The sequence below is a fragment of the Pteropus medius genome, unplaced genomic scaffold, assembly GCF_902729225.1.
Source record: "Pteropus medius unplaced genomic scaffold, Ma_sr-lr_union100, whole genome shotgun sequence".
NCBI classification, from domain to species: Eukaryota; Metazoa; Chordata; class Mammalia; order Chiroptera; family Pteropodidae; genus Pteropus; species Pteropus medius.
The window spans coordinates 1830582-1856372 of record NW_024356335.1 but is presented as its reverse complement, the minus strand read 5'-3'; the positions used below and the strand labels follow the sequence as shown (position 1 = coordinate 1856372).

Below are 25791 nucleotides of genomic sequence, written 5' to 3'. Positions count from 1 at the left end.
TCTGGAAAATGGGAAATGCCAAATATTGAACAGTAAAGACATAGGAACATAGGAAACATAATGTTTGGCACATAGTAAACCTGAAGTAAATAGTAGCCTCTATTACTTTTTTGCTACTGGGGTGATGTACGAGAGTAAGACATTATCAAGAAGTCTTTGTGTATCAAATGCGTTTAAGCACAATCAGACCAATTAAAAAAAAAAAAAAGTGAAGGTAGGAAGGTATCAAGAATAAAGGATAAGGAAGTCCTTGTAAATTATAACCTGAACCACAAAGGGAATCCACGGACGGGGTGTGGAAGGGAAGGGAGGTAGCACATTAGAAAAATGACACATCCCAAGGTGGGAGCGATGTCATTAGTAAGCTCTTCGGGAGAGTTCCCATTGTGGGGAAGGAACTCGGGGATGGGAGACAATTACTGTTGCCAGGGACTTACCGTGGGGCAGGGCCCTGTGGGGAAGCCCGGTATAGACAAAGATAGTTGGGCGAGGGGGTGCAGGGGCCACACACTGGCTAGAAGCCATGATTCGCGGTTCGACGGTGCCCAAACCAAGACCCCGGCTCCAGGGCTGAGGGCCGGTGAGCAACAAGATGCTCTGAGGGTAGGACACCCTAGTACCGGTAGTAGCTATGAAGGGCAGAGAAATTTGTTCTGAGGTGATCATAGAATCTACGCTGAGACCCGCACAGAGTGGAGGAAGAGCCGCTTTCCACTTCGGGACGAGGGACAGAGGAGGGGCCAGCGAGTGGGCAGTGGGGAAGTAAAGGACTCAAGTCCCACGGCCTCGGGGGAATCGAGTACGATAGACTAGCTCTTGCCCCAGAGGGCCCAACATGGAGGAGTTACAGGCGGAAACTGCCTCCGGGTCAGAGGTCGCACGGGGGGACGGACAGCTGCTGAACCAATGGGATCAGCTCACGGGCCGTTTGTTGCCTCCCATTGGTGGTTGTTGGGCCCAACCAGCAGCCAATGAGCCCATCCAGGGGGCGTAGCAGTGACGTTAGTTGCGGAGGAGACCGCTTCGAATCCGCGGCGGCCAGCTTGGTCGTCTGGACCAATCAGTGGCCTCCAACTAGCAGAGCTTTGGCCAATCGGAGGCCTCCACGACGGGGCTGGGGGGAGGGTATATAAACGGAGTCGGGGACAGCGCGGTTGACGCTGGCCCAGACATCAGAGACCTACTGAATTCAGGATTTCGTGAGTGAGAACTGTAAGCGCTGCGGCCTGTCTTTTGGATCTGCCCTTCGTTTTGTCCGCTGCGCCTCCTGACCGCTGGCCCTGTCTCCCTCAGGTCAGTAATCTCGGTGCGTTCCCGTCCTTCGGCCTGTGGCTGGATTGCTTGCGACGTCCTACCTACCTGCCTGCTGACTGACTGGCCGACAGCTCCGGCAAGATGAAGCTCTCCCTGGTGGCTGCGGTGCTGCTGCTGCTCGGCGCGGCGCGGGCCGAGGAGGAGGACAAGAAAGAGGACGTGGGCACGGTGGTCGGCATCGACCTGGGGACCACCTACTCCTGGTAAGTGGGGTTTGTGGAAAGGGGGAATGGGGCGTGGCCTCCTGGGCTGCGGTGATGATCGTGGTGCTGATTCCTTCGCTTCGGTTTTTCCGCCAGCGTCGGGGTGTTCAAGAATGGCCGCGTGGAGATCATCGCCAACGATCAGGGCAACCGCATCACGCCGTCTTATGTGGCCTTCACTCCCGAAGGGGAGCGTCTCATCGGGGATGCAGCCAAGAACCAGCTCACGTCCAACCCTGAGAATACGGTCTTCGACGCCAAGCGGCTCATCGGCCGTACTTGGAACGACCCGTCTGTGCAGCAGGACATCAAGTTTTTGCCTTTCAAGGTTCGACTGGGTTTTTTCACCGGATAGAAAATGGGTGGTGGCGGTGGGAGTATTTAAGATTGAGAGGTTGAGAAACGGTGTTAAGACAACAGAAAAGGATACATGGTATATGTATTAATTTGTATTTAATAATTTTGGTATGTTACAAAACTTATTAAAGTTGGTAGACAAGGAAACTTCACACACAGCTACTCCATCCACAGTTTAGGATTAAGAGAAGTATTTTTAGTCAATATTGAGCTCCAAGGGATCAAAGTAAACCAAACTATGGGGAAGGAAGTGACTCTCAGACAATCTTCTTAAAGTTTGAAATGTTATTGCTTCTGTGCCTGCATATAATAATCATTCTTTAAAATAGGTCGTTGAAAAGAAAACTAAACCATACATTCAAGTTGATATTGGAGGTGGCCAAACAAAGACATTTGCTCCTGAGGAAATTTCTGCCATGGTTCTCACTAAAATGAAGGAAACTGCTGAGGCTTATTTGGGAAAGAAGGTAAGTATTCCTAGAACAATGTTATTACTACTATATTTGATTGTGTTGTATAGACGCTTTCATCAGTTTGATGATTTGAATCTGAATTACATCCATATCAGTTATAATTACTTGTGTGCTTTAGGCCAAAGAAAATAATAGGAACTCTTCACTTGATGCTTATAAATCTCTGGGTATAAAAATGTATATTTTATGCCCATTTTACAAATAAATTGGCTTAGAAAGGAAAGTTTGACTGTAACTTAAATAGGGTTACACCACATGATAAAATATGCTTAATTACCTTTTATCTTTTTAGGTTACTCATGCAGTTGTTACTGTACCGGCCTATTTCAATGATGCCCAACGCCAGGCAACCAAAGATGCTGGAACTATTGCTGGATTGAATGTTATGAGAATCATCAATGAGCCGTAAGTGTTAAATTCACAGATAAGACGTGTTTGCTAAATAGGGAAAATGTAAACTTAACTTTTTCCCCCCTTATTCTCTTAACAGTACAGCAGCTGCTATTGCTTATGGCCTAGATAAGAGGGAAGGGGAGAAGAACATCTTGGTGTTCGACCTGGGTGGTGGAACCTTCGATGTGTCTCTTCTCACCATTGATAATGGTGTCTTCGAAGTTGTGGCTACTAATGGAGATACCCATCTGGGTGGAGAAGACTTTGACCAGCGTGTCATGGAACACTTCATCAAGCTCTACAAAAAGAAGACTGGCAAAGATGTTAGGAAAGACAACAGAGCTGTGCAGAAGCTCCGGCGGGAGGTAGAAAAGGCCAAACGGGCCCTGTCTTCTCAACATCAAGCAAGAATTGAAATTGAGTCCTTCTTTGAAGGAGAAGACTTCTCTGAGACCTTGACTCGAGCCAAATTTGAAGAACTAAACATGGTATGTTCCTTGTTTTTTGCTTCACTAATGAGATCTAATTAGACTCTGAGTTTGGGACAATGCATTAGATATCTAGACAATATCTGGGTAAACAGGCATCATCACAGTAATTATGTCTCTTGCTCTAGGACCTGTTCCGTTCTACCATGAAGCCTGTCCAGAAAGTGCTGGAAGATTCTGATTTGAAGAAATCTGATATTGATGAAATTGTTCTTGTTGGTGGCTCTACTCGAATCCCAAAGATCCAACAACTGGTTAAAGAGTTCTTCAATGGCAAGGAGCCATCCCGTGGCATAAACCCAGATGAGGCTGTGGCGTATGGTGCTGCTGTCCAGGCTGGTGTACTGTCTGGTGATCAAGATACAGGTAGGTCATTGTTACAAGCATGTTTCACAGTGCTTCAGCAGCTTGATGGGCAGAGTATAATTAGTGTTGCTTTAGAAAGCAGTAGAATATGAGCATTATAAAGTCACGCAGCTAATAAAAGGTACAGTGAGGACAGGGCCTGGTACAGTTTCAAGATCCTTAGCAACCATATTTATATTTAGTTCATTGCTTCTAAAATGCTTTTGCATAGAACTTGACCAGATAGCAAGGTGAAGAAGGTAAAGTACTGTTCATGGGGAGATTGGTAGTGTTCCTATGACTTTAATTAGAACTTAATTCTATATTACTTTCGCAGGTGATCTGGTACTGCTTGATGTATGTCCGCTTACACTTGGTATTGAAACTGTGGGAGGTGTCATGACCAAACTGATTCCCAGGAACACTGTGGTGCCCACCAAGAAGTCACAGATCTTTTCTACAGCTTCCGATAATCAACCAACTGTTACAATCAAAGTTTATGAAGGTGATTGCTTATTTTAATACCATGGAATGTTTTTGAATAGCATAACTTCTTAATATACTCTATTGAAAAGACTAAGGAAAGAAATATCTGCTGTTTTCAGATGGGGAAGTCCCTAATTTAACTAGTGTTGAGTTTGTTAAGAGCACTAAAATCTAGTTTTTATCTAGCATTCTTTCCCATTAGAAATAATTTAAAAAAAAATTTTTTTTTGAGCTGGCTCTAGAATACAAGAACAAAAAACAGGTTCATGATGATGTAGATGGAATTCACCTTTAAGAGTTGGTAGTTAACTCACTGTTGGTCCCATTCGTTGCTCCTTAAAGAACAATGATCCACTTCTAGCTTGATAGAGTGCCCCTGCCACTGTAGGCTCTAACAGATGGAAATGTAGGGTTCCAGATGTACTAATGTTTGTCACTAACAACTAACAAAGATATTTATGTGTAACTTGTAGGTGAACGACCCCTGACAAAAGACAATCATCTTCTGGGAACTTTTGATCTGACTGGAATCCCTCCTGCTCCCCGTGGAGTCCCACAGATTGAAGTCACTTTTGAGATAGATGTGAATGGCATTCTTCGAGTGACAGCTGAAGACAAAGGTACAGGCAACAAAAATAAGATCACAATTACCAATGACCAAAATCGCCTGACACCCGAAGAGATTGAAAGGATGGTTAATGATGCTGAAAAGTTTGCAGAGGAAGATAAAAAGCTCAAGGAGCGCATTGATACTAGAAATGAATTAGAAAGTTATGCCTATTCTCTAAAGAATCAGATTGGAGATAAAGAAAAGCTGGGGGGCAAACTTTCCTCTGAAGATAAGGAGACCATGGAAAAAGCCGTAGAGGAAAAGATTGAATGGCTGGAAAGTCACCAAGATGCTGACATTGAAGATTTCAAAGCTAAAAAGAAGGAACTAGAAGAAATTGTTCAGCCAATTATCAGCAAACTCTATGGAAGTGCAGGCCCTCCCCCAACTGGAGATGAGGAACCAGTAGACAAAGATGAGTTGTAGACACTGCTCTGCTAGTGCTATGATGTTGTAAATACTGGACTCAGGAACTTTCGTTAGGAGAAAATTGAGAGAACTTAAGTCTCGAATGTAATTGGAATCTTCACCTTGGAGTGGAGTTGAAAATGCTATAGCCCAAGTGGCTGTTTACTGCTTTTCGTTAGCAGTTGCTCACATGTCCTGGGGTGGGGGGAGAGGAAGAATTGGCTATCTTAAAAAGTGGGTAAAAAGGTTGGGTTACGGCATGTGTTCACCATGGAAAAATGTTCTATTTAACATTTGGGTCATGTGCATCTGGTGTAGGAACTTTATTTTCTACCGTAAGTGACATCAATAAATGTTTGTTATTTACACTGGTCTAATTTTTGTGATAACCTTTCTAAGTAGGTCAACCATTTTGAGTTTAGATTCTCACGGTGGGGAGGTTGGGCTTTTAAGGTAAGGAAACATTTTTATTCAATACTTTCAGGGAACTTGCCTAACTTTAAAGAAAAGAGGTGGGAGGTGGGCCATTTCACAATGTGCAAGAGTAGAGTTTTCATGAACATGTTTGAAATTTTCTATTTCTCCTTTCTAAAACTTTTTTTGGTGGCTTTTTATTACTAATGATGCTTTATACCTGCTTTGGAATCTAAGGCTTGATAGATGGATCACTAATGTTAACTTTACATACTTGGAGCAATTCATAATTTTAGGATATAAAGGTCTATTTTGAAACTTAGCTATGTCTGAATCCCCATCTCTGAAATTTCTCATTAGTGGTATTGGAGTGGCATCTAGAATGGTGACCTTGAAACTACTTTAAGCCCCATTGCAATTGTGGATCAAAGACAGTCCTCTGCAGTGCCCTGTGCAGTGGGGGTTAGGGGATAGTTGGGCAAGACAAGGGCCAGTTTTCCCTGTCCCCAATGGCTGTCACTACCAAATGCCAACAGTCTGTACCTCTTTATGAGGAGCAGCTACTGAATATTAAAGACATTTCCATCTGTAAATGTCCACTCCCCAATTTCTACAGCTTATGTTGTATCTAGCAATTACGATTCTTCAACGTTTTTGTGATTAGTAACAACCAATGTCACTGAACTTGTATTGCTGGCAAAATACTTTATGTAATAGAGGTTTTTGCACTGGGCTATCCAGGTTCATCTCTTCACCTACAAAAGTAGAGGACAGCAAAAGGGATATGTAGCGCAAAAAATACTTTGGAGGTATAAAAGCTAAGACGTCATTTAACTTTTCTGAAAGTAACTGACATTTAAAAGTAATAAAAATGTGGGTTTTATTAGTCAACTACAGTCACAATACAATCATTATAGATTTCCCCTTCTGTATTCATCCCACCAAACACAAAACAGAGCAGTGAGTCAGTCTGACTCTCCTCATGCGAGTCACCGCCTTGGGTCACTCCTTTGTCACTGGAATCCCCTTTCTCAGTATCACAGTTTAGATCAACAGAATTTGAATTTTCTTTCTCTGAGGTACATATCACTGGCCATGGAATGATACACATGGAATGGTCCAATCGTCCAGCGGGTAGAAACGTATCAAATTTAAGTAAGGTCCAATGCTGCTTTTCTATATTAGGGAGAAAAAAAACAAAGGCTCAGTGTTAAGAAATTTTCAGATACGTTCAGTGCTTTGCTGCATCTCTTGAGCCCTAACAAATAGGAAATAAAAGGAGGAAAAAAACTAATGGTGATGTAATTCCCTAAAAGTCTGATTTTCATTCCTTTGACTTTAGATGTGGAGGGATCAAATTGAAAAACCAAAGCACTGGTACTTTCCAAAAAACGGTCACATTTGCTTAAACACCCATAGGGAACACCTGCTCACCTATGTGATATTGGTACATTGTATCCAGTGCTCCCGTGGGAGTCATACCACCGAAGACATACAGGTGTTTCCCCACAGCCACAGCTGAATGGGCAGCACAGCCTGTGGGAGCTGTCCCACTGGGACTTAGCTTCTGCCACTTCATGTCACCTGCCAAGAGAAAGAATTTGGACACAACAATCCTGGAACGTGGTTTCAAACTTAACTGTCAGTTTACAAACCTAAATGTCATTGAGTAGGAGCCCTGAGATAATATAGCAAGGTTTAATGTACGTAAAAATTATTTGGGAGATCTTGAAATGCTGTCTGGGTTGTCCAGGGAGGGAGTAATCTATAGTTTTAACAAGCATCTCGGGTGATTCTGATGTAGGTGGTCTTCAGAACACAGAAAAATGACCGTCACCGTTAACTATTTTGGATCCCAGAAGTAGGTGAGGTTCCAAGTGTGTGTGTGTGACAGCTTTGATTGCTGTCTAGACACTTTAAATATCTTGCTGAATTCTTCTAACAGCTCTATGGAATTGCTATTGCTCCTGCCTTCTTACAGATGAGGAAACAGGAGAGGGAAAGACTTGGCCGAAATCCCACAGCTAGCAAATGGCAGAGCAAGAATTTTAGTCAGGTCTGACTCCAAAACCTGCGTTCTCTATAGTGTAATTCGCTGCCTCAGCACCTATCCCCAACCCATTTCTGCAGGGATATCTGTATCTTTTCAAACAAGCATTTAAATGAGGCAGGATGTCACATCCTGGATTTTAGGTTTAGAGAACTACCTGGATAAGAACAGAAAAAGAAGTAGTTCCTCAGCACAAGACAAAAGGACTTTCTTTTTAAAAATAAATATCGAAACCCCTTTTGAGTGCCTGCAAGAAATGCTTCTGTGACGATATTTTCCATCTGTCAATTCAAGGCAGGGGTCCAGAGCTGGAAGGAAGAATCACCCAATATGGCCAAAATTCTAGCTAGAGCAGGAATCCTAGCCAGGGTCACCTGGCATCAGATGTCACTCAGCCAGAGAACCCATTATTCGGCAGGGTAGCCAGATACACTGCACGGCAGTTCTCATGCCTTCTGCCCACTGTTTCAATTCCTGTATTCCGGATCAACCTAGAATATGTTTATTTGTTCATCTATCCACCCGTTAACAGATATGCACTCATCACCTGATCTGCCAGACACTGTGCTAAGTGCTGGAAATACCCTGGGGAACAAAAGAGACAAAGTCCCTGTCCTAAGGGAGCTCATGGTCTGAAAGAATGGCCCAGAATGAGTCCAGGCTCTCTAGGGCACATCTGCCCTTCAGACACCTAAAGATAATTCTCATGTTCTTCCTAACTTTCCTCTTCTCAGTGTCTTTAACTATTTTAGCATGATATTTCCAGTTGCTCACCTTCAGACCCACTCTAGAATTGTCCATGCCTCTCATAGGCATGGAATTAATGGCTAATGCCTGAAAGAAATCTACTTGGGGAACACAAAGTATAATGAATTTTAATGAAAGAGCAGGGTTGTTGGAAGGAGAAGAGATAATTAATGGCTAGGTACATATAAAATGCTCAGGAAATGATGGCTTATATTATTATTGACAGAATCAAGTGAATAGTCTGCTAGCTGGTCAAGTTACCCACACCTAAGAACTAGGCTATATTTTATCAAAGCACATTTAATTTAATTTTGAGGAGACAAAACCCCCATGCCTTCTGCCCTACTTACTTATATCAATGCAATATAGATCATCGTAGAACTTGTCCCCTGCCAAGCCTCCGTGGATGAAGAGCTTTGTCCCTACTGCCACCATCACATGACCATGCCGGGGCGATGGAGGTTTCCCAAGTGTCTCTGGCTGTGACCAGGTCAGAGTGTCTATAAAAGTAAATTCATTGACATCAAATGACAAAGCTATGAAGCAAAAACCTAAAAAATATGTCCAAGCCTCACGTACCAGCAAGGAGAGACAGTCCAAGCAGAAAGTGACCTTGGAGTCATTCACTCCAACTCGCCAACCTAATCCAGGCTTCCCTTTCTCTACAGCCTGTCTGGCCTCTGCTTGGACATTTCCAAGGTTTGAGAATTAACTGACATGCCTGCCCTTCTACTGGGCATTAGGAAACCATTCCTTGCTTTGAATTAAAAAAGACCTCCCTAAAACTTCTGCTTCAGAGTTCAAAAGAACACTGCTTCTTCAATGGCAGGCCTTCAGAGCCTTATTTTTTCAAGGTAATATCCTTAACTGATTTGCTGGAAGCATAGGGGGAAAAGATAGACTACTTTTAACATTAGCAGAGGCTGCTGAAGTGGCAGTACAGGGTAATAGTTAGAACATGAGATTTGGAGTTAAAACTAGGTTATTTCACTGAATAACTGTGTGGCCTTGCATCAATTAATTCTCTAAGCTTCAGTTTCTACAGGTGTAAAATGGGAATAAAGACAATACCTGACAATACCTACCTCTCAGGGTTGAAGTATGGATTAAAGGAGACAACATACATAAAAGACAGGCACAGAGAAAGTACTTGACACATGAGAATTATCAATACGGTTATTATCCTAATAGTGCAGACGTGTTCTGCCTGTTGGCAGCCCTTCATATCTTCAAAATTGTACACATACAGAATTTGGAAACAGGAATCATTTCAACATGCCAGAAAAGCCTTAAAGGAATGCTGCAAAAACTATTTGAGACACAGGCCTTCCAAACAACTTAACTTTGAATTACTGTTTGTGGCAATGCTTGCAGGTTGTACAAGCAACCCCTAGAATTCCAAGGAATACAATTTGAAATAATCTAAAATGGTTTATGTATAAATATGCCTATCACAGCACTGTAATAGAGAAAACTGTAAATTATCTAAGTCCAACAGGTGAATGGTTGTTACTGCCACAGTCATGACAGAATATTATGAATTTCTTAGAATGTTGAAGACTTAGTGATTATAGGAAAAACGCTTAAGTGAAAAATACAGGATACAAGTATTTCATATAAAATTATCTCTGCTACTTAAAATAAAAAGACTGGAAATGTATTGAGATTTTAATAATTTTGGAGTCATAGTATTTTATATACACAGACACCACACACATACATTATTTTTTCTCCTTTCCTTAGTTTCATATATTCGAAAACAGCATTATTTAAAAATTTTAAAAGGGCTTTAAAAGAATCACAAAGCCCATTCTTTCTGAAAAAGAAAAGTCATACTGTGATGTGTCTTAATTCTTCCAATTATACTTTTAAGTTTGAAATCTTGCTTATTGCATTTCAAAAAAGGTTACATCTTTCTTGAAAAACACACGTAAAAATTATTTTTGTCTCATGTTGTCTGTAAAGTGTTATTCATAAATACCCACCACTAAAGGAAGAAATGTAAATAAGTACTCCTCAGACAACAATTTGGCAAGAGGTCTCAGAATTTTAAATGTTCATACCATTTTGACCCAGTAATTTCATTTCTCAGCATCTATTTCATAGTAACATGTAACATGTACAAAACTTAATATATATGGCCACTGTAATGCTGTCAGCAAAAAGTCAATCAATTGGAAAATGACTGAGTGAATAAAGGATACCCATAAAAGGATAGGCTTTGCAAGGAAATTGGTGCTGACTAAGAAGACATCCATGATGTGTGATTAAATGAAGGAATAATTATAGTAATAGTAACAATAATAATAATGTTAATACTCATTAGGTGCTTCCTATGTGCCAGGTACTGTGCTATGCACTATATCACATTATCTCATAGAATCTTTCCAACTCTTTGTGGTAGGCACTATTAATATGTTTATTTTACAGATCAGCAAACTAAGGCTTAGAGAGATTAAGTAACTAGTCTAAAGTAATACAGAAGTAATATGTCAGACCTGGTCTTGAGTGCAGATCGTGTGGTTCATGCTTTCAACTACTATGATCTGCCCTTACCCCTATTAAAAAAAGCCGCAGGACAGTATTTCTAATTTGATTCCATGTGTGTATTCTAAGTTTCAAAGTTCATACATGTTCATACATGTTCATATACATGTACACATGATTTAAAAATGCATAGGAAAGTCTGGAAGGAGACATTAGGAACTGCCAACAGTTCTATCTGGGGAGCAGGAAAGAAAGGCTAAAGGGGAAACCTTTACTTTTTTACTTTATAAACTATACTGTTCAAATGGTTTTGATCATTTACACCTTTTTAAATGCAAATTTTGCTGTGGGAAGAAGATATCAGCTGAGGGATACACTAAGGAAGTCTAGCACAGAGACATTCAGCCAGGGTATCATTTTCTAACCTCTGCCTCCTATATCAGGTAAGCTGTGGGCTGGGGTGGCCCTGACCAGGTAAATGGCAGCCCCAAGGTGCCACTAATTCATACTTGCGTCAAACACATGAAGCTTCACATCCTGGACGGGCTGGGCGCCTCTCTCTCCGCCCCCAAAGACATACAGTTGGTTTCCAATGGCTGCTGATGATGTGTGGAATGTTCTTGGGGCTGGTGATGGGGTGGTCACCTCTGGCGTGGTCCAAGTCCTGGTTTCTGGTCCAGACAGAAGGGAGGCACCTAAAACACCTACGCTGAGGGGCCTCTGACGTTGACTCTGAGGCTCGGCAGGATCACCTTCCAAACCCCAGTCCTTAAAGGGGACAGTGTAGGTCAAGGCAGTGATCTTAGGCCACCAAAGTCAAGGATGGGTAGGGGCGATCCTTAGAATTTGCCCAGATATACCCAAACTCCCGAGACTGAAAAGCCACAAGTGCAATTAAGAATGAGGTCAATTTGTTTTTGGAGGGCTTCAAACATCCTCTCTGAACCGTCTTCCACTTTGCCGACTCCTGCCCTGTGCTATTCAGAGGAGCCTAACATTTGCTAAATGTCACTCCTACTAGATGATAGAAACCAAATGTGCCAAATTTCCCTGGATATATGGCTCTTAAAGTAGACAATGTTATTACAGTTTCAGTAGTAGCAATTAGTCTCTACTAAAAAGAAAATGCCATATAAATATTAGTTTCTCCTTTTACAGATAAGAGAATTAAGCAGAGATAGATATAGTCACTTATTTAGGGTGGCTAATAAAAGGCCGAGTTGGGGTTCAAATTCTTTTGAACACCAAAATCTATGTAGTTTCCACTCTTCTGACTTAGGAATAAAATTTCACCACCTGGGTAGGTGTAGAGTAGCTTATTTATTTATTTATTATTTATTTTAGAATGAAGCATGAATTTTATAGAAATGGATGCATTAATTAAGAACCTTCCTTGTGCAGAATCATAGCCCTGAGCACTCTGCTCTTCCCACTATCCTCACTCGACCTCAGGAGGTGGGTAGAAAGTATCCCCACTTTGCAGATGAGGGAACTGAAGCTCAGAAAATTTAAATGCTTTCCTCAGGTCACAGTACTTGTGAGTAGCAGAGCAGGCGTTGAACTCAGATCTGCCAAGGCTGCCACACTCGCTCCATCACAACACACCAAGAATTATTTCTTGCCGGGCAAATTCTGTGCCTTTTGGAAACGTCTTCATTAAATATATTAACGTCTTCATTAAATGTCCCATGAAGCATTTGTAATATGTGTGGAACTCAAATATGAACCTAGAAACCAAACAAGTCTCAGCCTCTATCCAAAGCAAAATAAAATTGTCTCTGTAGCTACAGACCTTGGGGAGCTTTTTGGATCTTCGGGGGAGCTAGAAGGTACATGGCCTCCGGGATCACAGGATCCTGGGATTGTGTTGCTGCCAAGTCAAACGCCAGCGCAAATAATCACAAAGGATTACTTAGCCATTTGATGGATTTGCCTTAGTAACAAAAGCAACCTATAGTTCACTTACATTTTTCATATTTCCTGGGCACTGTGTCAAATTATACTTTCTAGGAGAGAAAAAGGATCCAGTGGAAAATCAATTCCTTTGATAGCGGCTTTCAAAATTTTCACTTTATTTTATTTAAATAAATGCTATCGGTGAAAATCAAAAGGCCAACGTTCCAGATGGATTTCAATCTGCCAAACTGTAGCTATGTCAACCACAACCACCATTACTGAGCATTAACTATGCACCAGATACTGAGTTAATTTAAATCCCTGTCAAATTTAACAAGGCCGGAACTACGACTATCCCAAAGTGACAAAGAAGACCAACTGTTGTGCAAATAAATCTATTGTTAATAGAAGGAACTGGGCAAGAGCTAATGTCATGTGAAAAATGTCCAAGTTCTAGTAATCAACAAAATGCATATTTACACAATTAGATATGCCTACCAGATTTGCCTATCAAATAAGCAATATTTAAAAATAATCAATTCCATGCTGGTCAGGAGTGAAACAAGTACTATGAAACACAGAGAGAGGATAAGTTGAAAAAATCTTTCTGAAGAGTAATTTGGTAGCATGTATCAAAAATCTTAAAGTTGACGGTATTTTAACTAGTCCTTTTATTTCTGAGCATGAATTCTAAGACAATAATTTGAAATACAGTCAATAACTTCTAAACGAAGAGGTTCGCTGCTTTGTTATTTATACTGAGAAGAATCTAAAAACAACCTAAATGTTAAAATGTTAAAAAAACAAGTGATTTGTGGTATTGTCAGAAATGGAATATTATGCAGCCTTTAAAAATGATGTTAACAAAGCACTGTTGTTACCAGGCCATCATTTATGTAGTAACTGTGAAATTAAAATGAAAAAGGTACAATGGCATAGTGGTGAAATAGTATGATCTCAGGCTTATAAAAATGCAGAGAAAAGACAGAAAGGAAGTACACAGAAATGTAAACAGCCTTAATGTCATAGGATTGTGGATGGCTTTTGTCCACTTAGACTCTTCGAATATTTTACAATGAATATAAATTATGTTTATAAAGAGAAAAGACAAGTCCACCTCCCATTGGTGATTCAGCAACATCCTCTCAGCAGTGATGCCCCTAAACTGCCTCCTGTGTGATAAAACTGCCAATAAGACTGGTCAGAGACTTTGAACTTTTTGGCTAAAAAAATATACTAGGAGGATCTAAGTCAGAGTTTCTTACCTTTAGCACTACTGACATTGTAGACTAGATAATTTGTTCTTGTGGGCACTTTCCTGTGCATTATGTGATATACAGCAGCATCTCCGGCCTCTATCCACTAGATGCCAGTAGCAAACTGCTCCCTCATTGCTCTGAGTTGTGAAAACCAAAAATGTTTCTGGACTTGGTCAAATGTCCCCTGGGAGGCACGATCATCGCCATATGAGCTAGGTGACTTGGGTTCTAGCCCAGGTCAGTCACTGACTCCCTCGCGACTTTAGGAAAGTCACTTCTCCTGGACCTCGGTCACCCATTTGGCATAGCTACTCTCTAAGTCTCTTCCAGATTCGGCTTTTAAGACGCTGATAATTGTATACATTATCAGAAAAACAAAATGTAATTCTGTTATCTTAAGATTCTGCTAGAATTTAAAATTCCTGTTTTCTACGAAGTCAGCAAAGTTAAACAGATAATTCAGTACGGTCCAAATGGGTTCTTGGCACAAGTAATGAAATTGGAATTGGATTTATGTATGAGTGTATGTATGTAAATAAAATAACCTTTGGCTACTTACCAAGATTCAGAACCTGCAGGCAATTTCGGTTTCCTGACTGGTCGGCACCACCAAACACCCAGATGCTGTGAGGTGTGCAAGAGGGAATGAAGCTGGCATGCTCGTACCGGGGCAAGAGACCCTCCGAGGTGGCTAAATCCCATCGGTGTGCTCCTAGAAAACATTTCACCCAGTTCTTAGACTGGGGCTGCCAACTGCTTAGATTGCCTGGCAACTCGGGAGAGGGTAGTGAGGAGAAGAGGGTCAAAAGCATAAGCGAACAACCATCGGATCACTTAAATGGAATGTGGTCAAACTCCAAAAAGTTCTATAGTAGACACTCGGGGGACTACCTGCCAAGTCCATGAAACCTCTTCTGTGGAAACTATCCCCCCTCTTCCAACCACAGGAAGACCTGTTTGTACTACACACCTTGACTTTCTCGCTCTAGCTGATTGAGTCAAATGTAGCCACTTGACTCCAAATGGGCCAATCAGATCCTCTCTCCCAAGAATCTGAAATTCACACAGATTCTTGGATTTGGGTGGCCATCTTCTACCATGTGTGGAGAAGCAGAGAAAGCTAAAGCATGGAGAAGAAAAGAATGAAACATCTACATAAACAATCAGATCTCCCCAGAGAGAGTGAGGGAGAAAGCAGATGGTTTTTGACAGCTTAACACTTCCTGCTTTCCCTCTCTCCCACGGCAAGGCTGTATTTCCTACCCTTGGCTCCTTACTTTTTTTTTTTTTTTTTTTGCTCGTTTAAAAGTTTGTTTCCTGCAACTAAATGATTTCTGGCTAAAATACACTGAATAATAATAATACCTAATCCATTAGTTATTTTAGTTAGTAAATCACTTACATAAGACCTTCGCAAGCATTATCTTGTTAGAGCATTACAACTACCAAGTGAAGCAAGTTATTATGCCCATTTTACAGAACACTGAAGCCCAGATGACTTAGACAGGTTAGCCAGAGTCACAAAGCTAGTAAGAGGTGACAACACAGATGTAACTGATCTAGATAATAGGTTTCTTGAGGGTTGGAAGAGATTTAATTTACCTTTGATTTCCTAGTACAGGGTGTAGAAATTCAAATGCCTACACAGGAGTGGAGGGAATGTGGCAAATTTAGAGCCCCACTGATAGGTGGCAGCTCAGCTCCAAATAATTGCTGCCATATAGACACAAAGGCCTACTAATGTCAGACCTTCCAAAATTATCAAGAGAAGCTGAACCATTTTAATTTTTATACGTATATTCCTTCACATTTAGTTGGTAACTTAGATTAAAACAATAGCAGCAATAGTACATGACCTAACAAAACATGATGTGAGTCACCAGTTTTCTTCTGCCATTGTGCATAGTACATAGTAGTAACTATTTGTTCATTTGTCCGCTGTCCGTCCGTCCATCCACCCACCCATCCATCCACCCACTCCATCCATTCATCCATCCATCTATCTATCCATCCATCCAATCATCCACCCATCCAAATACTTATAAAGCACCTACTCTGTGCCCAGTGCTATGGTAGTGGCTGGGGATCCAACAATGAGTAATATAACCATGTTCCCTGTTTCTAAGACACTTATACGCTTTTGGGGACAACAGACAAGAAATAACAATATGAGATAAGGGCTGTGAAGGAGGATAAGGATAGGAAAGCATAAGATACTATGAAAATATGGAGGGTGGTTGTGACATGGTGATTTATATACAGAAATATATATTTGATCTTCATCAATTCCGGGAACAGAGCCTAAAACCCTTGGAACTTCCTAAGTGATAAGACTGATAAAGGTGTCTTTTGTAACAAGCCCTGTCAATCACTATTGAGTTTATGTTAATGAGGTAACTTTTAGAAAGTCTCTTAAGGATGAGGCTGGTTGCCAAGGGAACCAACCCTATGGTGAGAGGGTTGGAACTTTCAGGCCAGCCCCTTCCCCATCTGGTTTTTCACCTGTCCTTCTGACTGGCTGGCTATAAATCAGAGGTTCCCATTACCCCCTCGCCTTGGATTTGATTAATTTGTTAGAACAGGTCACAAAATTCAGAGAAATGTTATTTACTTGATCATCATTTATTTTAAAAGGATATGACTAAGCAATAGCCAGATGGAAGAGATGCCTCGGGCAAGGTATGTGGGAATGGTGCAGAGGTACATGCTCTCCCCATATCTCCATGTGTTCACTGACCTCGAAGTGCTCAGAACCCTGTCCTTTTGGGTTTTTATGAAGGCTTCATTACATAGTCATGATTGATTAAATCATTGCCTACCGGCAATTGATTCGACTTCCAGCCCCTCTTTCCTCTCCAAAGGTGTGTGTAGGACTGAAAGTTCCAACCCTCTTATCACCTGGATGGGTCTCTCCTGGTGACCAACTCCCAACCTTAGGTGCTTTCCAAAAGTCACCTCGTTAATGTAACAAAGAACACCTTTATCACTCTCAATACTTAAAAAAGTCCAAGGGTTTTGGGAGCTGTGAGCCAAGAACCATGGACAAAGACCAGTATATATTTCTTATAAATCACAATATCACAAACCTGAAAGATGGAGAGTAGACAGAGAAGGAAAGTGAAGAGCCTTCAAGCAGAGGAATTATGTACAAAGGTTTGGAGACCAGAGTTCAAGATGTGATCAAGGAACTGAAGGATGCTCAGTGTAGCAAATTTGAGTTCGGGAGAGCCAGAGAATGAAGCTGGGAAATGCTTGAAATGAAGAGTGACATGGCCAGATTTGTGTATTAGACAATACTCTCTGGCTAGGTATGAAAAATGCTCTGTACAGGGGGTAAACTTGGAAGCAGGGAGACTGGACAGGAGGTTGTAATATCCAGTTGAGAGAGAACAATTCTTAGACTACAGTAGTAATAGCAGAAATGGAAAGACATGGATGAAAAGAGAAATATTTAAGACCTGGTGAGTAACTGGGTATGTGGATGGAAGAGGAGGTGTCTCTCAGAGGAATATGTGATGAGTGAATGGTTGGATGTCCAGGGCTCCATGTGGACTTCTTCCGCCCAAAAAAGAAGGTACTGGCTGTGTGGCTGTGTTCCAGGGCTCTGCTGAGACCTTAGGGACCTCTCAGGGATGTTCATTTTCTTTTTTTTTTTTTTAAAATGCCTACAGTAGCTGGTATTCCTAGGTGGTCTCCCATCAAAGTACAACCAGGCCTGGCCTGCTTAGCTTCTGAGAATCGGGCACGAAATCAGGCACGTTCAGGGTGGCATAGCCGTAGACAATGTTCATTTTCTTAGAGGAAAACTGAACTGGTGTTCCTAAGGAATACTCTGGTCACTGTCGCACGAAGCCCTGCTCTCTGGCCCTGGGGCTCGTGCTGGTCTTACCCAGATCCATGGTGTGCACATCTGAGAAGCTCCTGTTTGGATCTGCTCCCCCAACAATGAAGACCTTCCCTCTCTTGGCATCACCAACTGGGGGTAAATATGTGCAGCTGTGGCCAACCCGAGCGCAGGGGCTGTCTCCAGCGGGGGTCAAGGTGTACCTGCCAAAGGAAGGATGTATTTAGGAGGCCTGAGCAGAGAATAAATGCAGAAGTGTGTTCTTTCCATTCCTCATGAAATGATCACCAGAATGAAGGGGCTTATATGTATAGACACTTTAAATCGTATCCAGCAAAGCAGTATTTCCCTGACTAACAATAGAACCTTCCATTTGCACATAATCTTTGATTTTTCAATTTTGTCATTACTTTCATCTCACATTAACCTAATGGGGATGCACTGGGGTAGTAATTGTCCCCATCTGGTAGACAGGGAAACTGACACCCAGAAATGTTCAGCGCTGTGTCCTGGCACCATTTGTGAATTCAGATAGAATTAGTTCAAGTCCGAGTTCAGGTGCTTTCTAGATGTGTGACCTTTAGGAAGTCACTTAACCTTCCTAAACCTTCGTTTCTCTGTTTGTAAAACTGTAATATGAGGATAGCAATAGTTCTTGAAGAGTAAGATGAAGTCTTATAACAGTGCAGGAAAGGATTCAATACATGGTGGCTAGAGTTTTATCTGCAACCACACAGGAACCTACAGCCCCAATGCTCTTGCCACTAGCAAGTGATGCTTCCCTGTCACGTATATTCTCCAGAACTTATTGATTCAAAGAGCTCTTCTGGATTATTCATAAAGCTGGACCTGAAAGAAGCCAAAGCTAGGACTTTGCAAAGTCGAATACAGGATCCAGTCATCTCACTCTCTAAACTTATTCTGAATGCTGCAGGAGAAAACATACTTCAAGCTTCCTAGTTGGAAAAGAAAATTCTATAGCTATTTTTCAGGCCCTGTCTTATCTGACCTCTCTGGCATCCGGTACTCCTGACTTTTCCTTCCTCCTCGTACCTTTCTCTTTACTTGGCTGCCCTGCACTGCTCCCTTTTGGTTCTCCATCCTCTTTCTGGCTGCTTTTTCTGTTTCCTTCTCTGACTCCTTTCCCACCAGCCTTCTCCTAACCCTCAGCATCTCTATATTCTCTTCTCAGCCTACATTTGCTTACCTGGTCTTTTTTAATCTGTACTGATGGCTATAATTACCGTCCATCAGTGATTTCCAAATCTCTATTTCTTTTCCAGACTCTCTTCTAATGTCTAGACTCACAGATCCTATTGCCACCTGAACAATGTACCATACATGTTCCTAACTTTGCAACAACCCTGGTTTCACTTGATCTGCACAAAACCCCTTCGAGGACAGTACTATTATCATCTGAGTTTTGTGACTGAGGACCAAGGCTTAGAAAGGTTAAATAAGTTACCCAAAAGCACATAGCCATCCAGATACATGGTGAATAAGACAAAAAAAAGTCCTTGGCTTCATAGCCCTTACTGATTAGTTGAGAAGAGAAACATTAACAGATGATTTCACAAACATCTGTTGCATTTCAACTGCACTATAGAGGAGTACAGGGTATCTAGCATGAGAACATAGCATAGGGGCATCTCGCCCTGTAAGGAGTGGTGGGGGAGGCGAGTGGGCAGAGGCTTCTTAAAGAAGCGCCAGTTGAACTGAGGTCTGATGTATGAGTAGAAGTTAGTTGGGCAAAGTGAAGGACAAAAGATGGAGGGAAAGAGTGATCCAGGTAGAGAGACCAATACATCTAGTTTCTGAGGACAGTGCAAGGCATGTTAAGGAAGAGAAAGAGAACAAAGGAGGAGTAAGGGGATTTGAGGTTGGAAAGACAGGCAGGGACAGGCCATGCAGGGCCTAGTGGGCCATTTTAAGGACTCTGGTTTTGATTCTTAGACCAATAGGATAGGAAAAAAGGGTTTTAAACTAGGGAAAGCCATGACCTGATTTATGTTGCAGAGTGAGCAAGAATGGACACAGGGAAGCCAGATCGGAGACTCTCCTTCAAGGTCCTGCAGAAGTAGTGCCTCCTCTCTACAGCCTTGTGTGGGTCCCGCTTCTTCAGCACTGATCACATTTCATCGCCATCATCTGCTTAGTCTGTAACCCCCACTACACTGAGACTATTCACCTTTGTACCTTCAGCACCTACACAGCAGCTGCCCCTGTCGGGCCAGTGTTGGTTGTTGAATGAAAAGCTGGTTGAGCAAGTAGCCAAGAAACAGTGAAGGCAGTTTAATCCAAATCCGATTCCCTGAAATTCTTAAAAATGAGTCACAGCTTGCGGGGAAAGACGGTGTTGGAGCTGAGGATGCCAGATGGTCAGCGCCTTACTCTTCCTGGTAAATGGATTTTAATAAAATCAACATCTGCTCTATGATAATTATTGCCCAACTATCATTCCTCTGAAGACCTCAAACAATCTGAGTCTAATTACCAGAAACTGCAGACAGTTTCATCTCTACCCTTTTTCATAGATGTTTAAATATGTTAGTAAACTACTTATAAATGAAACAAAAACTTATGTTTTTCTCTGTCTGAATCATTCCTTACAGACCATGTTGCTTTCCTGGGCTTGTCTCCAGGCTCCAAGACGGGGAGCTGCTTCATAGTGTCCTATGCACAAGAAAGAAAGGTATTTTTTAGACATTTATGATTATCTTCTAAAACACAGAACAAATCAGGTCACTGCCCTCTTTAAAATCTTTCCTATTAATGTACCGATTTCTAGGACCTGATTAATGTGAATAAGCATTACCAACCTTGATATAAACTTATATTTAGGAGCAAATATAATACAACTTTGGCTAAAGTTTCCTGTGTGTCTGTTATTTTTGTGGGGAAGAGTATATAAAAAAATAAATTTTCAGAGGTCATGTTTATGTTTATCGAAAGATAAAACATTTTAAAAGGCTGAGAAATACCGAACTCTAGGATAAGTCCTGGCCTCAGCATCACATTCAGAGTCTTCTGGTCTCAACCTTCTTTCCAGGACCTCATCTCCACAACTTCTTGCTATATTCAGTTGTTCTTGCTACATTTGCTGTTCCTCTAACATGGCAAGCCCTTTAGTAACCTGTATCCTGTGCTGCTTCCCTTACTTGAAACGTTCCTTCTTTTCTTGTCAACTAGGAAACTTCTAGTCAACCTCCAAAGCCCAGTTCAAATAAGCCCTCCAGTAAAACCTTCACTGATTTGTTGTTTTCCACTTAGATCGTCAAGTTACTTCCTTCTTCCTCTGAAGGCATCTATTAAACCACCATCATTGCTGGGATCACCTGAATGTAATTACTTAAAAGTCAATAGACTAGATTCCAGACTGAATTCCGAGAGAGTTGGGCCCGTCAGGTTCATTCAGAGAACCCACCAATGGGCCCGGCATAGAGTAGAAGTGAGGGATGAGTGGATGAAGAAAGAAAATGGATAAGATTTCTGGGAGATGAATGGATGAATCCAACCGTTGGCCAAAGCCACTGATTGCTGTTCCCAAAGCCCTGGGATAAACTTTGCATAGGCAGGGACTTGCCGCAGCCCTGCCTGCCAGTCCCATTCCCCAGTCCCATCCCCGCGTGGCAGCGATGGGAGATAGGAAAGAAGGTCCAGAGAGAACAGGCTGGCTCCTGTCAATGTGGCCCGGCCAGAGCCCGAGGAGGCCCTCTCCGGCGCTTTCCACCCGCTCTGGAGCCCACTCTCCTAATGGATGCTGCTGCCCCGCTGAGAACCGCGTCATACCCTGGGTCCTGCGACCCCCCAGGCCCGGACCGCATTACCTGCGGCGGCTTAGGCCGGTCCGGGACTGTGGCTCCGCCCCAATGAGGGAGGATGCTTGGGCCTTCGCCCCATCCCAGACCCCGGAAGAGCGAGGCGGCCAACCGCTCCGCTCCTCCCCGCCCCAGGGCCCGCCCCGCCTGCCACCGCGCTCGCTTAAAGGGATGTAGGCCAGACTGTGCGTTTCGGGATCAAACATGCCGGGCCGTTCCCTGGACCTCACCTGCTGCCGGAGTCAATAAAACTAGGGCTCTCTGGAAAAGATTAACAAGCGAAAAGCCGGGGGTTGTGCATCCACTTGGATGACCCAGTTCTTTAGGCAGCTGGGCTGTTATCTTAAGGGGCTATGATATTTTCAGTTCCAGCGGCTTTTAGGAATGGTTTTGAAAGGGAGAGTTAAGGGTGCTTTCCTGGGTGTCTTTAGGCCGATTCAAGCTTTGCCGCCTTAAACGGCTGACTCATTCCAGAGTTAGCTTGTGTAACTATGGCAGGCTCTATGCTGAACCAAACAGAAGGTCCCTGGCCTCCCGGAGTCTACAGCGAACTAGAGAGAGAGAGAGTAAACAGAAAAACAGATAACTAGGTACATTTGTCAAAAGTTCATCAATGAGAGTATATTCTTGGGGAAGTTACTTTTCTTTGGGCTGCAGTGTCGCCTGTAAGATGGGCTAAGATTTGTCACAAGGTTATGGTGGGGGATACATGAGCTCAGGAATATAAAGTGCTCGGTGCCCAGCCACTGATCCAGAGCTGGTCCTCTGTAAAGTGTGATGCTATTCCTTGCTAAAATCCAACTCTAGACACAAGTCTTGAGTTAGAAGTATTCACCTGCATTACTTCTGGTCTCTATAACCATATGTTCCTTGTGGCTTTCCTCAAAATAGAGAGAGAGCTCACCTATGCTTATGTTTTGGAGAACCCCACCATCACTTAGGAGGGCTGAGGCCAGGTGTTGTAGCCTAGGAAATACAGGAAACAGCTACAGAAGGAAACACAGGTGCTCCTGGAGTACAGAGCTATGATAGTAGAGTGGGAAGCAGAAAGACACACTTGGGTTCAAATCCAGGCTCCAGCATTAACCATCTAACCCTGACATTTGGCAAGTTTATCTCCGAGCTCTACTTTCCTCATCTCTAGGATGGGAATAGTGATACCTACTCCTTGGAGTAGTTGAGAGGACTGGATAGTACAGGTGAAAGGCCAACTTGGTAAATCTTTTAGCTACTTGAAACCATAATGAAAATTTATTAACAAGATGGAATTTGAGGTCTGCAGCTTTCCTCACTGCTCAAACATCCTATTTCAAACACCTGGGGTTTGTGTGAGTTCCCATATTAATGAGAAACTCTCCACTGACTGCCAAAGAGGAGTGTAGGAGTCAGTCATTCTGCTTTCCTTCTGGAGAGAAAACAAAGACCAGGTTGGCTCTGCCATATGTCCATGTGCATCTAGATTCCTGTTTGGAGCTGCAGAATGCTCTGATGTCCCGTGTCTTTTGGCTAGATCCATTTCAAGGTGCCATGCAAGAGTTGTGCATATACAGAAAAAACTGGAAGAGGTTCATGAGCAACATAGCAACCGGTTTTCACTGTGAGACCTATGCTTTTAGATAGAAATCACATTTCAGAAAGTGCTAGAAGGAACTTTTGAGATCTATTTTTAAAATGGAAGTCAAGGCCCAGAGAAGTTAAAATGACTAACTCACATAAATGGCAGGACCAGGAGCCTAGATTTTCTGCTTTGTGCAAGAAAGACTAATATATTCCAGTCGGCAAGCTCTGCACACTGTCTCTGTAATGAACCATCAAACGTGTCCATCACCTCTTCTAAGAACTCGCTGAACACTCGGGGATGCTTCCCTCCTTTCCTTCTGCTCTGGATATCAACAGTGAGGTTCACCCAATGAGGTGCGTCTGCAGGATGGAGCTTCTTACTGCCAAACAGTTTGGTAATATGAGGCCTGCCACCTATTTTCATTGGAAGAGGATACCATCTGCTGTCATTACCTACCTGTTCACTGACTTATCAGCAAAGATAAGTGACACCTTCCTTTTAAGAGCTTTATTTGTCCTCCTTCCCAATTCTGAAATGGTATCTTCAGTAGGATTCATTCCCAGTTACTGAGGTTCAGAGATAAAAGGTGAATTGCCAGATTTCCAAAAAGGACTATAATTTAAAAAAAAAAGAAAAAAGAAAAAAAAGTTAAACAACAGTAGCATTTTTTTCCTTGGAATTTTTTCTCCAAGAAATTCTGGGCATATTCTCCCTATACTTTCCCCGCAAAAATCTTAACTGTTACCTCTTCAGAAAGGTCTTTCACGCCCACTCAATACTCAGAGCTAACATTCACATTGCGCTCATTCTGTAAATGACATTATTTTAAGCCCTTTTCATATATTAAGTCTATTAAACTTTAGTACAAGACTATAAGGTAAGCATTATTATCATCTCCATATGAAGTCGGCATTTTTATTACTATCTCCATATTGTAGCTGAGAAAACTGGAGCACAGAAAGGATAAATAACTTCACCAAAGTCATGTGGTTAGTAATACACTTGAACTCTGGCTACCTGGTGCTGGAATCTGCACACTTACTTCCACTATATTGCCTACCTAAATTAGTCTTCTTCTACTCCATTTTTAACTCCCAGTACCCCTTCTCTCCCTTTTTAGCACTAATTATACTTTGCATTTAATTAATTGCTCATTTAATATAACTTGTTGAATAAATGAAGAAATGTATGTTTGTGGGCATCATTCATTCTGCAACAAAATTAAAAGTTAATTTTACTTTAAAACAACATTAGACTTACAGAATAGTTACAAGAATAATACAAAGCATTTTACCCAGAGACTTCATTAAATTTTAGCCAAATGTCCTCAAAATACCTTTTAGAGTAAGAGGATCCAGTCCAATATCAATAGATATTTATTGAGAACCTGCTACTATTGTATTACATAACAGTCTCCTAACTTATCTTTCAGCTGCAAGCATTGCCTCCTAGTCTCATACAGCACCAGATATGAATTAGATCATGTTACTCTTCTGCACAAAACTCCGCAATAACTCCCTATTACATTAAAAGTAAAAATTAGTAAAAAAAGAAAATCTTTTTTCTCATCTCCTCTCCTACTCCTCTCATCTTGCTCAAACTACACTAACTTTGCCATTTCCAAGATTCTAGAAATGCTTCCATCATAGGGCCTCTGATCAGCTCTTTAACTCCCCTCTAGTTATCTGCATGGCTAACTCCCCCAGTCTCTGTTGGTTCTTAAAAATGCATCACCCCATCTCCCTTATTCTGCTGGAGTTCCCCGCTCCCAGCACTTATCTTTTTCCAATATGCTATAGTTATTTATTATCTTTATTGGTTATGTTCTTGTCTCCTCTACTAGCATGTAGCTATGTGTTGAGGATGGGGATCTTTATCTATTTTGTTTGCTGAATATCTCAAGTGCCTACAACTGTACCTGGCCCATAGTTGATGTTCATAAAAGCTGTTGAATGAATGAATGAATGTTGAAGGCATACTACATGCCAGGTCCCGTTCTTGACTCTGAGTGTACGACAAAAACTCCCTGCTTTCGTGGGACTCCCACTGAAGCATACTTAAACCAATCTTGGCTCCCCTGCCTGTTCTCTTTGAGATTTGGGGAAAGTTATTTAACCTCTCCGAGCCTTGCTTTCCTATCAATCGTTATGAGGATTAAACAGAAAAACAGCATTTATATAGCATTTAGCATAAGAAACGCCTTAAAATTTGTTTCTCTTCCTTTCAGGCTGAAAGATGGGTAGCCTGACATCTCTGCCACAGATTTAGGCAAGGTTTTCACAAGGCTTTGGAAGGGTGACAACAGGTTACCACGTCCAGGCTTACCTAATTTTTCACTGAAGATGTTCTCGTGAGAGAATGCTTAAATGGGTCGCAGTGAGAAACCAGGGAATGACTAGGGTCACCTACTTCGCCATTTTGCATCAGAAAAGCCTCGCTGGGCGCCCAGAGTTGAAAGTCTTGAGAAAGAAAAGGAGAGGGAAATTTTTTAAAAAAAAAAACGGGGAGAGAGAATCGGGTTACTACTGAAAACTACAAATCCCAGCCCCACCGCGGCACACAACTACGGGTCCCAGGAGGTTTCACTGCGGGACCAAGGGTGGGGGTCTGAGTTCGGCGGCAGAAGGCGTGGGGTGTG

The 25791-nt window shown here is 42.1% G+C and overlaps 2 protein-coding genes across 6 annotated transcripts; one reads left to right on the top strand and one right to left on the bottom strand.

Moving 5' to 3' along the window:
• Positions 1-1070: 1070 nt before the first annotated feature.
• HSPA5 (heat shock protein family A (Hsp70) member 5) lies at positions 1071-5445 on the top strand. Of its 2 annotated transcripts, none has more exons than XM_039861698.1 (9): positions 1071-1212; positions 1294-1517; positions 1614-1845; positions 2204-2341; positions 2640-2752; positions 2838-3228; positions 3357-3594; positions 3911-4078; positions 4533-5445. In XM_039861698.1, the coding sequence occupies exons 2-9, from the start codon at positions 1396-1398 to the stop codon at positions 5093-5095; spliced, it is 1965 nt and encodes a 654-aa protein (XP_039717632.1). In that variant the 5' UTR covers positions 1071-1212; positions 1294-1395; the 3' UTR covers positions 5096-5445. The 2 variants fall into 2 exon arrangements, with proteins under 2 accessions (XP_039717632.1, XP_039717633.1); XM_039861699.1 differs by having other exon boundaries at positions 1141-1199.
• Positions 5446-6346: 901 nt separating this feature from the next.
• Positions 6347-25781, bottom strand: RABEPK (Rab9 effector protein with kelch motifs). Of its 4 annotated transcripts, XM_039861703.1 has the most exons (9): positions 25479-25781; positions 23610-23765; positions 20389-20447; positions 17820-17977; positions 14490-14642; positions 11285-11446; positions 8639-8788; positions 6926-7075; positions 6353-6667 (listed from the first exon to the last, which is right to left on the bottom strand). In XM_039861703.1, the coding sequence occupies exons 3-9, from the start codon at positions 20439-20441 to the stop codon at positions 6375-6377; spliced, it is 1119 nt and encodes a 372-aa protein (XP_039717637.1). In that variant the 5' UTR covers positions 20442-20447; positions 23610-23765; positions 25479-25781; the 3' UTR covers positions 6353-6374. The 4 variants fall into 4 exon arrangements, with proteins under 4 accessions (XP_039717636.1, XP_039717638.1, XP_039717639.1 ...); XM_039861702.1 differs by lacking the exons at positions 23610-23765; positions 25479-25781 and adding an exon at positions 21602-21703 and having other exon boundaries at positions 6347-6667; XM_039861704.1 differs by lacking the exons at positions 23610-23765; positions 25479-25781 and adding an exon at positions 21564-21676 and having other exon boundaries at positions 6347-6667.
• Between the last annotated feature and the right edge of the window lie 10 nt (positions 25782-25791).